The sequence below is a fragment of the Artibeus jamaicensis genome, unplaced genomic scaffold, assembly GCF_021234435.1.
Source record: "Artibeus jamaicensis isolate MK-2021 breed Jamaican fruit bat unplaced genomic scaffold, CSHL_Jam_final contig_233, whole genome shotgun sequence".
Classification (NCBI taxonomy): domain Eukaryota; kingdom Metazoa; phylum Chordata; class Mammalia; order Chiroptera; family Phyllostomidae; genus Artibeus; species Artibeus jamaicensis.
Genome location: NW_026521486.1, coordinates 2,586,878 through 2,599,707, shown reverse-complemented (window position 1 = coordinate 2,599,707; position 12,830 = coordinate 2,586,878). Strand labels below are relative to the sequence as shown.

Sequence of the window (12,830 nt, the reverse complement as noted above, 5' to 3'; positions counted from 1 at the left end):
GACCCAACCCGGGCCAAGCAACCATGGGCTGAGGGGTGCCCCTGCCTGAGCCCAGGGTCCCCCTAGAGGTCCTCGGTCCCCTTGGGGAACAAGCTGCCGTGGACCTGGGCTCCCATCCCAGGGAGGGTGGTGGCCTAGAAAAGAGCAGGGCTGCAGGCTGTCACACCAGACTCATGTGACCTGGGGCAGCGCAAGCAAGTCCAGTGACCCTGGCCCCCAGGTCTGGGGACAGGAAAGCTCACGTGCACCTACGGGGCTGCAGGTGAGCGCCAGCGGTGTGGACGCACAGCACCCTGTGACCCACCAGGCCGGGTGAAGCGCCAAGCTGGGCGGCCCAGGGCTCTGCACACCGGGGCAATCCTCACAGGACAGGCAGGGAGGCCAGCTCACCTCCCTTCCCCTCACTCCCCGTCACCGCCTGTGCCTGCCAAACAAGCCCTCAGAGGCAGATGCCAGGACTGGCGTGTCATCGGCCTGGCTGCAGCTCAGGGGAACGGAAAGAGCTTTGGTCCAGGCACTAACCTGCTGTGTGACCCTGGGCAAGGGACTTGCCCTCTCGGAACCTCGGCCTCCTCCCCGGAGTGACGGGGACGGGGACGAGGACGCCTACCTCACTCGGGGCTGCGAGGCTCAGGGAGACGATGGGAAGCAGGCTCAGGGACAGGAGGCCCCGCCCCAGCGGTGCAGCCCTTACCCGCTCATGCATGGGCGAAGCCGGGCTGGAGTCCTCCTCGGTCCCACAGGGGGATGTGTCGCCCGTGGACACACGGTTGACGGCCATCTCTGCGTGGCCCTTGCCCTGTGGCCCCTTCATGCGCACGAACTCCATGTTGCTGTACTTGTAGAAGCCAAATGACATCTTCTGTGCCATGCGGGCGGCCACGCTCACCTGTGGGCGGGTGGGAGAGGGCCTGAGCAGGCTGGTGGGCGGACCTCTCCCTGCGGACACCGGCATCCAGGACGGCCAGCCCTTAAGAATTAGTCCCGTCAGGGGGCACTGAGCCCCGAAGTACACTCCTGTCACTGCCCGATGACCCCTGCCCACAGCAGGCCCAGGGCCAGGCTGGGGACAGAGCTCCAACCCCAAGAACCCGAGCCTGCCAGGTGGTCGCCACCCCCCACATTCCAAGGGTGGCGAGTCCAACATGGCACCCAGCTCAGAGGAGTGGCCGTATCCCTGCGTCCTCTCCCTTTAGGTCAGCTGGCCAGGGGCCGACCAGGTGTGTCCGCACTGGGAGTGGCCAAGAAGAATGTCCCATGAAGCGGGCCCTGAAGCGGCCACCATAGTGGGGCCGTCACAGGAACGGCGCCTCCCTGGGCCCACCTGGCACTCACTCGGTTGTCGTACACCTTCTTGAGTGCCTCGTAGCGGATGGAGCCCTGAAAGATGACCCCTTGGAACATGTTGGTTTTGTCGCTGGCCACCAGCTCCACACAGACCATCTCTCCTTCTCCCACAGTCATGTCACTGAACACCTGGGGCGGGCACACAGTGGGGAGGGGACATCAGCTGTCAGCTGCCACCCACCCGCCCAGCTGCAACCCGGCCAGCTCCCCGCCCCGCTCCCCTGCCTGGGGCTGCCTGGAGGAATGCTGGGGAAACTCTGGTATTGAAAGGGAGAGCACGGAGCCACAGATGTGGAGACACCTGTGGCTGCCAGACCTGCCCCGCTCCGCTGAGCCCAGCATGGGAACAGGATAGAGTAAGTGCGGGCAGGGGTGGCGGGCAGGGTGGCGTCCCGCACAGGGTGTGCCTGACTGTGTTCCCCTTCGAGGATGCGGTCCCTCACCACACTCCCACGCTAAGAAGTCAGGCCGCTGGCAAGGACTGCCCAGTACACGTTCTGTTACGGGGTCTTCCTCACTCAGGTGATAGTGCCCAGCACCTCCTGCCCTGTCCCCTTGGCCTTCATGGCTTGTGTGCAGACACAGAGTGGTGCAGAGTTTCAAGGGCACACAGACTCAGGTTCAAAGTGAACTACCTGTGTGAGCCTGGAGGGGCACCTAGCCCCCTGAACCTAAGGAGCTTTAAGACACCATCAAACCCAGAAACCCTGGAAGCCACGCCCCCTTCCGGGGACTCACGGGTGCCATCAGGGCCCCAGGGCAGAGACTGGCCGGGCTGGGCCGAGCAGGTTGCCAGTGGGATGCAGGCTGGCTCTTCCCAGCACCTGTTTTCCTGGTGAGTCACCCTTTGCCTTGGGACCCGGTTTTCCCAACTTTAAAACACCAGCATGACCAGAATGACTTCTGAAGCCCCACCCTTTCCGGCACCCCAGGATCCCAAGCCCGGGCAGCGTGGGTGTCTAATGACCATAATATAATGATGGCCCTTCCCGCTGGGGCGGCGTTTTGTAGGTATTCACGATGCCCTTTCATCTCCGACCCTGAGCCTCAGTGTAAGTGGGACAGGTGACCACAATTTCACAGGTGGGAGAACCAGGATCCGAGTTGGGCCCCCCCCTCCCTCGCTACACGTTCAACATCAGACTGGGGGCCACGTGGGCAGGAGTCCAGACCAGTCCCCAGTCAATGCTCTACCCCCATCTCTGTGCAAGGGGGTGAGGCCTGAGGGAGGGAAGCTCTGACCACGGAACCCGACGGGAGCCATGCCCACCTCCTCGAAGCTGTCGATCATGAAGAAGATGTTGGGGTAGCTGATCTGAGACTCTTCCCCTTTGCTATCCATGGGGTGTCTGCTGGGGGATGCGAACACTTGCTGAAAGGAAGGAGATTCAAGGACAGAGTGAGGCCCCACCCTGCACCCTGGCCCAGGGCCACTCAGCTGGGTGGGGTGTGTCACTGAGGGCACACTGCGCAGGGCCAGGCCACAGCCAGAGGGAACACATCTGGAAGGAGCCCCATGGGACGGCCTGTTCTGTGCTCCATGCGTGGGACACGGAACAGGACACCGAGAGCTGACTTCTGGAGCCAGTCTCTCACCTCAGGTGGAGGGAAGTGAGGAGGGGGACCTGCCTCCTCAAAGCAAACACTGGGTGTGCAGGGGTCTGCCATTTCTGGGCTGAGCTAGTGGGGGATGCAGGGGGCTCCCGGCCATGGCTCACCTGGGATTTCTTCTTATGGATGTGGATGTCGCCCCCGTCAGTGCGTGTGCACACGGCACAGGTCACCATGTAGTCCAGCTGCAAGAGAGCACAGGCCGGGTGCATGGAGCGCTCCCTGCCCCGCGCCCACCAACCACTCTGTGCCGGAGCCCCGCCCAGCTGACCGCACCTTCTGCAGGATGAGGTTCAGGCAGACGCTCTCCTCCCAGTCGATGTCAGGGTCTCCCAGGCCTGGCAGCTTCTTGGAGTCCCGCCGGTACACCTCCACCTCCACCTCGGGCTCGACCTCCGCCAGCTGCGAGGCAGGGGCGTAACTGAGTAAGCCCCACCATGGCACCAGCGCCGCGCCCTGACCACTCTGCCAGGCGGGTGTTAACACAGATGTAGACTCCGGCCCAGCCTTGTCTCTGGCTATGAGACCCAGAGCTGACCAAGCACGGAGCTTCTGAGGCTGTGCCTGGGGCCCCACGGGAGAGCCGGCAATCCTAGCGCCCTGTCCCACCCACATTCTGCTCCATTTGCATACCCTCCCACCCAGTGATAAGCAGACACCCACCCGCCCTCCCCCACTAGCTCAGGAAGCCCGCAGGTTGCCATGGTGATTGGGTACCAGCTCCGCTGGCTGCAGTATAGGAAGGGGCGGGAGCAGTCTGGGCTAGCCGCAGCAGACTCTCAGTGCGCATGCTCTGCAGAGGCCTGAACTGCGCAGCCGAGGACGCACACCACGCCTGCCAGGTGCTCTCCTTCCTGTCTGTTCTTTCCAATGGTGGGGTCAGGAAGGTGCCTGAGAAGCGGCCGGGCTCCGCCGCACCCTCTGTCCACCCTGCAGTCACTAGACCCACGGAGCCTCCTCACATCGCTGCCCTCCAAACACTGTGGACCGACCCCACAGGGCCGACCCTGACAGCGCTGTCGTAGGTGGGCTTGGCCCAGCCCACTGCTGCCTTGGAGTCGTGCAATACTCCAGCGGGATGTCACCTCCTCCTCTTTGTGGGCTCCCACCTGCTCCCCACTCTCCCCACCGTCGCAGCACCGTGGCTCTGCATCACTGGCCACGCCGTCTGTCCCAGCACACTGGGGCTCCGCGAGGAGAGGGCCAGGGCTGAGACAGATGCACACGCCTGGCTGCGGGTGGCCACACAGGGCGGCCCCACCCCTCCCATTCCCTATCCTTCAGCCCTGGATGCAGAGCACGGCTGTCCCCAGGTAAAAGCCACCCTGCCCATTCCTTTCCCCAGCCCACTGGGCCACTCCCTGCACCAGCCTGCCTTTCCAGAGAAGTCTAGTCCAAGGCAGACTAAGACCCTTCCCTGACCAGAGCTGGGATTCTCCCGGCTCTGAAATTCCGGGGGCAGCTCTGAGACCAGAGGGACCCGTCCTTCCAAGAGCCTCCGGCCTCAACAGACGGCCTTCGGAAGAAGACCGAGATTCTGCACTACGGCCTTATCTATGACTCGAACTCCAGCAGATGCCAACAGGCTGGAGGGAACCTGCCCCCCACCTCTGGCCAGTCACTGTCTCCTGCTGCTCCCTCCAGCATCAGGCCAGCTCACTCTGCACATCTCCCTCCTCTTCCCACAGGCTCCAGGGACTGCCTCAGTGCCGATGACCTTAAATCTCTACCTCTGTCCCTGGCCTCTGGGCTGAATTCAGACAGGCAATCCACGACCTAGAAGACCCTGCCACAGGCACCCCCAACCCACTCAACCCATCCAACACTCAGCTCCCCTCCTGGGGGGAACCACACTCACCGAGGGCTGGAGTGTGAGGCCTGGCTGTCCTGTGGGTCTTCCCTGCCCAGCTCAGCCACCTGAAGCCCTGCCTGTGGTATCCTTGGCACCATTTGACCATCCCTGCGCACCCGGCGCCCTATCCCTGGCCCAGCCACCAGCAGCACCTCTGGAGCAGCCTCCTGGCCTCTGCTCTCACCCTCTCTGGCCCTCTGCCCTCCGCTGAAGAGCTTGCCGAATGGAGCTCGGACCACGCTCCCTTCTTCAGTTTGCCTGGACCAACAGTTTTCCAGGGCTTTGTGGAGAGCACCCAACTCCTGGGTGGGACTTCGGCACCCCTGTGCTCTGGGCCCTGCCGCCCTCCCCTTCCACCCCAGCGGTTACACAGCGCCTCCAGCGACGCCTGAGTGTGTGCGGATTTTATGTTCTATCAGACCCACCATTTGGGCCACCATCTCCCTGCCAGGGAACACCCCTTCATTTAAGACTCAGTCACCCATGTGGCTCTGCTGACCACTGCCCTTCCTTCTGGTTGCTATACACATATTTGCTACACCGTCATATACTTCTGGGTCCCGGTGACAACACAGTTGCACAGCCAACTGCTTGCACATACCAGCTGATTCTGGGGGGCCCACCCAGGCCAACCCCTGGGTGTCCCTACATGTCATGAGGCCCTGCCAGAGCAGCTATTATTGCCACCGGCGTGCAGAAGGCCAGCACGGCAGGGCGGTTGCTGTGTCTCCTTTGCAGCAGACACCAGGCCTGTCCATTTGCAGGAAACCTGTTCCACGTGTGTCAGGCTCAGAAAGCAGGCCCACGGCAGGGCAGGGGCTCCAGACGCTTGGCGTACGATCCGGCGTACGATCCGCATCTCGCCGGCCCCAGCCCCGGCCCAGGCGGGAGACAGGGCCCCGGACTCGGTGCAGGCCAGCTGCAAGTTCCTGAGCTGCCTCCATGGCTTCCCATTGTTTGTGTTTAAAGGAAAACCACATCTCCATGTTTGGCTTACGGCTTGCTTAAATACTTTACACACTACTAATGCTTATAAAAAACAGAAGGAAACATGCAAAGTCTGTTTCACTAACTTCTCTACGGATTTAAATTTAGCGGAAGAAAGACCTTAAGTGAGTCACGTCATCCCTGAGTGCTCCATGGCCTCATTTGTAAAAAGAGGATTTAGCCCTGGTTGCTGTGGCTCAGGGGATTGGTGCTGGCCTGCAAATCAAAGGGTCGCTGGTTCAATTCCCAGTCAAGGCACATGACTGGGTTGCAGCCAGGTCCCCAGTAGGTGGTATACAAGAGGCAACCACACATTGATACTTCTCTTGCTCACTCCCTTCCCCTCTCTAAAAAATAAATTAAAAATTAAAAAATATATATTATAACATTAAAAAACAGATTCAACATCTGCCCTGTGGAGCTGCTGAGAAGATACAGTGAGATCAGGAAGTGGAGAACCCAGCGCTGTGTGTGGTCTGTGTTCTGGGGTCAGTGAGCGGTCACCGCTCCCTCATCATCATCACCAAGTCAGGTCAGCCTGTCCTTGGCCAGGGAGGAGCTGGACTCTGGGGTCAAAGCATTGCTTAGCCACTCCTTCTGAGATGCTGGCCACGTCGCCTAGCCTCTGACCCTCAGCTTCCTCACAGGTGCGATGAAGACGCTACCTTTCAGGGTCAGGGTAAAGGTTAACAATAATGCGGGCTGTGCCCGGCGCATCCCCCTTTCGCAAGGATGTGTGACTGTCTCCACGTGGTTCTTGGCACACAGTAGGTGCTCAGGGAACCTCACTTCCCCTACGATGTGTGCGAGGACTGCAGGAAGCTCACCTCACCTGTCAGGAGTGGGGTGTGCAGGGCTGCTTGGCTGGGGCCAGAGGGGTCACTCACCTTCCTCGAGTCGCCGCCGCTCTCGCCGCCCGCAAACACCCGTTTCCGGCGCACGTAAAAGAGCATGTCGTCCTGCCGTGGGGCCCACTTCTCCATGAAGTAGGTGGAGAACATCCAGGTCCAGAAGGCGATGCGGTCATCCTTGACGTACCCTGCAGAGAGAGGCCGGAGAGAGGCCGGTGAGAGGCTGGGTTGAGCTGGCCCTTGTCACAGGGCCTCGGCCATGCCGTCCTCCTCCTTGCCCACACCATCTCCAACCTGTATTTCCACCAGGGCTCTGTGCTGTCCAAAGCCCCCTCCTCCCTCACCACCCCCCACCATGGGGCAGCCAGAGAGGCTAAAGGACATCTCCCAGGAGGCCCGGCTCTCCACCCAGGGGGGGCCCGAAGCCCCAGCTCCCAGCCGCAGGCCGGGCGGGCTGCAGCCTGAGGATGAATCAGCAGCTTCTCGGAAAAGGGAAGACCTAAGGAGAGAGGAAGCTTCGTGGGGGCTGCACTGGAAAGGGCTTTGGAGGGGAGATCCGTCACCAGACAGGCTCCACCCTCGGCCCACGCCCCTCCCCTCCCCAGGCTGCAGCAATCCCCACAGAGAACCCAACTTAAAGGAGCAGCCACCCTTCTGCCAGCTGGTCTCAGCTGCTGGCAGAAAGCAGAGAAGGCGTGTGCAGACCCCCTCACCCCTGCGCCACAGGGCCTTTCAGCGCGCAGGGTTGATTCTTGCTTGATCTTCCGGGGGACTCTGCTGTTTGACAAACCGTATTTCTTTAGGATAAATAAATCTGTTAGTGCTTCCTGCACTAACAGAAAAGGCCCCCAGGCTCTGGGGGAAAGACCTGGGTCCCCCCCCAAGTGCTGCCCCTGGCGCTGTGACCCCAGGCAAGCAGCTTGACCTCTCTGACCCCAGCTCCTCCTGGGTGGGTAGGGGGGGAGGTGGACAGAATGTGGGCGGGCGGAGACCAGGGCGTGAAGAGCCCCTGCAGAGAGGTATTGGCAAAGCTGGGCTTCCTTCCCGCCTCTCCCTTTCTAGACAGACCCAAGGAAATGTCAGGATCTGCCCCAGAGCTATTTCTAATAGACTCTACATATCCGATGGTTGCTGGTCCTTCCTCTCCGCCAGGAAGACCCTGACCCAACCCTGCACTTAGACACGGGGGACTGAGGACCAGCTGCTGCTGGGACCCTCCCTCACTCTCACAGGCAGTTCTGTGGCCCAACCAGGACTGCCCAGGTGACACGACATGTGGCCCGAGCCCCCTGCCCCTGGGGCTCCGCCACCAGGCTCCAGAAGACTGAGCCACAGGAAAAAACCCCCAGCCTCAGCGCCCTTCTGCTGCACCACTACCAAAGAGCCACGGCTCCGACGCAGCTCCGACTGTGCCCTCTGCCGGACCACGGGGCCACCTGGGGCCCACCCACTCCCGCAGCCTGCCCGGCTCCCCATCGAGGAAACAGAGGGGTTTTCTCGGTCAGCCTCGGGGCGCAAAGACAGAAAGCCCATGGGGCTGACAGCCATCTCCCGGCCTCCCAGCCCCCAGGGGCACCAAGCAGGCTGTGGAAACCACTCATCTGAAATTCCTGACACGTTTGTGCGCCAGGCGCCGCCCCAATTCACGCCACTACAGATCCAGTGCACAGTGAAGCAGATAGGCTGTGGCTATTCTTAGATAAAACTGGAACTCCCACCTGGCTGGTGTGTCTCACGGGATTGAGTGTTGGCCTTCCAAGCAAGGAGTCTCTGGTTCGATTCCCAGTCAGGGCATGTGCCTGGGTTGCAGGCCAGGTCCCCAGTAGGGGGCGTGTGAGAGGCAATCACACACAGATGTCCCCCCCCCTTCACTCTCTCTATCCCTCTAAAAATAAAATCTTAAAAAAAAAACCCCACAAAACTCGAACTTCCACTTCTACTCCATCCTCCACACCCAGACACAGGGTCTTTAAAAACCTCTCCCATCTCTCCCAAGACCTTTCCCACTGAATTCAGAATGAAATCAGCACAGTTCTTACACGGCGTCCGCCTCTCGCCCCTCCCAGCCACGCCGGCCTCCCAAGGAGGCGGGAGGCTGACCGAGTGACCTGCCTCAGGGCGCGTCCCTGTGCCCCTCCACCTTCCCACCGAAGCTCCTTCCTGTCTCTGCTTCACGTTCAAAGTCCCTCCTTCAGAGAGCCTCTGCGTTCCAGGTCCTCCTGTCACATCGTCCTGTCTTGCTGCCATCCTGACCCTTCCCGCCTCCACCCGGTGTGTCTTCCCTGCTCCTGTCTGCCCCCCACCCCCGCCATGGTGTGACAGCAGCCAGGAGTGGGGAGCTGGGCTAGATTGCCCCCCAGACCTTGGTGCCCAGAACAGTGCCAGACACACAGCGGGCGCTCAGTAAATGCTGGGTGGGTGGATGAATAGGTTACCCCGACCTAACAGGAAATGGGCTCAGTGACGTGGGCAACTTGCCCAGGTACCCAAAGAAGGAAGGGGCGCAGCCAGCGCCCACCTGGAGCCTGGGAGCCCCCACGTCATGGGAGCCGCACGCGTCTGCACACATTCCAGCACAGAGACACTTCTGGGAGCTTCGCTCCTAACGTGCCCGAACTGGAGGCCAGGAGAACGGACACGTGAAGCGTGGGACAGCTGCTCAGTGGACAACTGATGGTGATGGAGGCCAGCCACAGACTCTGTCTCCTCGTGCTGGGCGAGGGAGGGCAGGCGCAGAAGGCCATGTGACGTCTCAGAGAGGGAAACGCAGAGTGACAGGAGCGGCTGGCAGGTTCCCCAAATGTCCTATTCTGATTGTGCTGGTGGTGCCGAGGGCTCACCCAGCCACCGGACGTCACCCTGCTGGTCCCTTCACGTGGATGCAGTCCACTTTATGTAAATTAGTCGGCAAAACGCTATGGCAGCTGCAGCCGGCAAGGGCGCATCAAGCTGGGAACGCTCGCACGTGCAGGAGAACAGAAGCCGTGTTCCCCGTGAAAGGCGAACGAGCCTCGCCTGTTCCTGTGACTCTGCCTCATGGAAGGGCAGCGAAATCCCAGAAGTGGGCCCCCCTGCCCGGCTCCTTCTCACGTCTCTGTCGGTGTGGCCTGCTCGGATGACGTCGCAGGATCTGGAACCTTCCTTCCAGTGTCCCAACATCACGTGCAGTAACTGTGTGTGAATAAACACACGAGGCGGAGCCGGGCCCGTGTGCCCTGTGCTGTGGTCTCCCGCGGGCACAGCCCTCCTCCCTGCATTCTTCCCCAAGGCCCGACCAGCACGAAATGCCCTGGGTGACAGGCAGCCCCGGGAGCTGCCCTCTGGCCGAGAGCCCCCAAACCTCCAGGCCCTGTCCCGGCCTCCCCGCTGTCTGGCCTATGGCAGCAGGTTTTCCTGGCCCCTGAGAGCGGAGGATACACATGTAGGAGCCCGCAGCCCGCGGCAGCACCGCGGACAGCTCCCACCTTCCCCAACCGGCTGGGTGCCCGCCATGGCCATGACTATACAGTCCGTCCCCATTCCGGCGGGTTGTGTTCTGTAAAGAGGCCACAAACACTGGATCAGCAAACACCAAACCACAGCTCCCAGGGGAAAGAAACACAGGGCTAGGTTCCTTCGAGGCTCTGGGCACATTTCCGTCTGCCGACGCACACACATAACCTTGCCTGATTCTGCTTAAAGACACGGATTTCATACAGGGTCAGCCCACTAACAACGAGCTGCGGGCCAGCAGCACCACGGCTCGTGCTCAAGCGGGGCTCCCCGGGCACACACATTTCCTCCATCACCGCCTCCGCGCGCTGGGACCAGAGGGCACCGGAGCACGCTGCTTGGGGCCGTTTCGCACAGCGAGCCACCACCACGCAGCACAAAAATGCAGGGCACGCGGCACCGAGCAGACGGCCAAGGGCCCCTGTTCACAGCAGGCGCCGAGACGAGGGGCAGAGCCCCGCCCTGCCCCACCTTGGGTGGGGGGTGGGGAGACCCAGTCTGTCTGTCCCTGATTAACCTCGAAAGCACCTTAAGCGCTGACTTGGCATTAGATGTAAACATTGGCAAGTAGACCAGTTTGCAAATAGAGTCCACGGAGAACGATGAAGTGCGTCAGGAACACCTACCTGCCAGCCCAGCGGTTTCCGCTGCCTCCCGTGCTGCAGAGCTGGCCAGGCCCTTCACAGCCGATCGGCCTCAGGGGCTCCGAGCTGTGTGAGGACGAGAACCCCGCACCTCAGTGCTCTGGGACTAGGGTGCCACGGATTTTGTTTACAGCTCAATGCTGAACTGGTGACAACAGTGTCAATAGCTGGAGAGTGCAGGCCGCGCTCAGGGTCAGCAGCCGCGCCACTGACCACCACCAAAAAGCGGCAGCACAGCGACTCGCCCTCTTCTGCGGGTGGAGGGGCTTGCCTTCCCTGTGTAAAGAACTCAAACACCGTGCGGGGAACGAGGAGCAACAAAGCGCAGACTGCCCGCAGGCTGAGGGACGCAGGGTGGTGAGCACCACTCCCGTCTGCTGGCCCTGTCCCTGCAGCTTGCACGGCCCCTCTACCTGTGACCTCTCCGGGTCCTCAGGGCAACCGGGTGGTGAGGTGGGGATTCAGAAGCACAGTCTTCAGTTTAAAGATAAGGCGAGCAAAGCCCTGGAATCCAGGGGCTCCCTGGCACCCCCACCTCCGCCCCGGCCCTTTCCAAGGCACCAACATGGAAATGTGCAGTGCCGGAGGCTTCCGGCTGCTTTATGAATGAGGAGGCTGAGGGGACCTTCAGGTCACTTGGTGGGCAGCCAGGAAATCAACTCAGGTTTCTTCCAAACCTCCCGCTAGGCCCCTGGAATAGCCCCGCCCTGGCCCTGACACACCCGCCTGAGCACTCAGAGGCGGGGTGGGGGGGCACAGTGGCCTTCTGAGCTCTGCCCTACTGATGTCCAGGAAAGACGTCCAGCTGAGTGTGCAGTCTGGGCTCCGCTGCCCAGCAGAGTGGCAATTTCACATCGTTAAGTTATTTTCCACGGAGATGACTCTTTGTGCTCTGTCTGGGAAGGAAGGCGACCCTGACCTGATGAGGCTTTCCTTACTAACACAATCACAGTGTGGGGGCCAGGAAGGCTTCGTCAGGCTAGACTTAGAGAGGAGGCTCGATTCATGTTCTGATCCTGGCCCGTGTGGGTAAGTTCCTGAGCCTCTCACCCACCGTTTCCTCATCAGTGAAACTGGGAGAACAGCAGCTCCCTCCTGCGGTTGCTATGGAGATCCTAGCAGGTGCTGAGTGCAGCCCCTGGCACTTCGCAGACCTCCCTGAACCGAGACTGCTCCGGTCACTGTGAGTAACGTGGGGTCATTTTCCACGAACCGGGCCTGTGGCGCAGGCAATCCCGCATCAGATTTTAGACGGCACTCCGTGACATGCACCAGGGTCGTTTTCTACCACGGACCCGCCTTGGTTAAGCCACACCCACACTCTAACTGAACAAGTTCACGGCCATAAAAAATGGTGGTCATGCATGACCACAGAGAACACTGTCCAAGAGCCACTCCACCCCCATGAAAGGCCGCTGGAGCAGCAGGCCAGATGCTTCTGGGAGGACGAGTCTCACGGACCTTCCGGAAACAGCGCTCCAGCATCATGCACACATTCTGAGAGCCCGAGAAACCCGCAAATGCTTCTTAACAAGGAGGCATAACATCGACTCCAAAAACAGCGTGCATGAGCGATACACACACACACACACGATTATGGCCCATCTCTCTCCAGGACGGGAACATGAAAACCTTAAATATGAAAAGGAACCCACCAGTCCACTGAAAGGAGCTGGCACGACCAAGCAGGGTTTGATTCGGGAATACAAGAGTGGGCCGATGGGGAATCTATTCACACGTTCACCGTATGTTCATAGTTCAAGTGAGAAACAACCCCGTGACTCCAGCCAGCTGCTGAAACAGACTAGAATCCTCTGCACCCGGCAACCCGAACCGCCTGTTTCTGTCCAGTGCGGCAGACGCCCCGTCCGGCCCGTGGAGGAGGCGGACTGGTGGGAAGAAGCGGCCGGAGAGAAGTCGAGAGCGGAGCGGGAAAGAGAGTGGGGACACTCGAGTCCTTAGCACTGGGCGTTGCTGTTCTCCTGGAGGTTTGAGGTTTCAACCGCCTGTTAACCAGTAACTTTCTCCTTTTGTCTCAGCGCCTGT

General features: G+C 60.8%; 1 protein-coding gene across 3 annotated transcripts in view; it reads right to left on the bottom strand.

The window, feature by feature from the left end:
- KIAA0930 (KIAA0930 ortholog) overlaps positions 1-12,830 on the bottom strand; it is a 30,034-nt gene that overhangs the window by 5,060 nt on the left and 12,144 nt on the right. Inside the window, exons 1-7 of one of the 3 annotated variants that reach the window (XM_037160238.2) lie at positions 6,943-7,122; positions 6,685-6,836; positions 3,235-3,360; positions 3,066-3,143; positions 2,618-2,719; positions 1,336-1,476; positions 695-889 (exon numbers count right to left, since the gene is read on the bottom strand). In XM_037160238.2, the coding sequence (XP_037016133.1) occupies positions 695-889; positions 1,336-1,476; positions 2,618-2,719; positions 3,066-3,143; positions 3,235-3,360; positions 6,685-6,798 (756 nt within the window). In that variant the 5' untranslated portion in view covers positions 6,799-6,836; positions 6,943-7,122. Of the gene's footprint in view, positions 1-694; positions 890-1,335; positions 1,477-2,617; positions 2,720-3,065; positions 3,144-3,234; positions 3,361-6,684; positions 6,837-6,942; positions 7,123-12,830 lie in introns of those variants that run through there. The other 2 variants (XM_037160237.2, XM_053661774.1) reach the window with 2 other exon arrangements.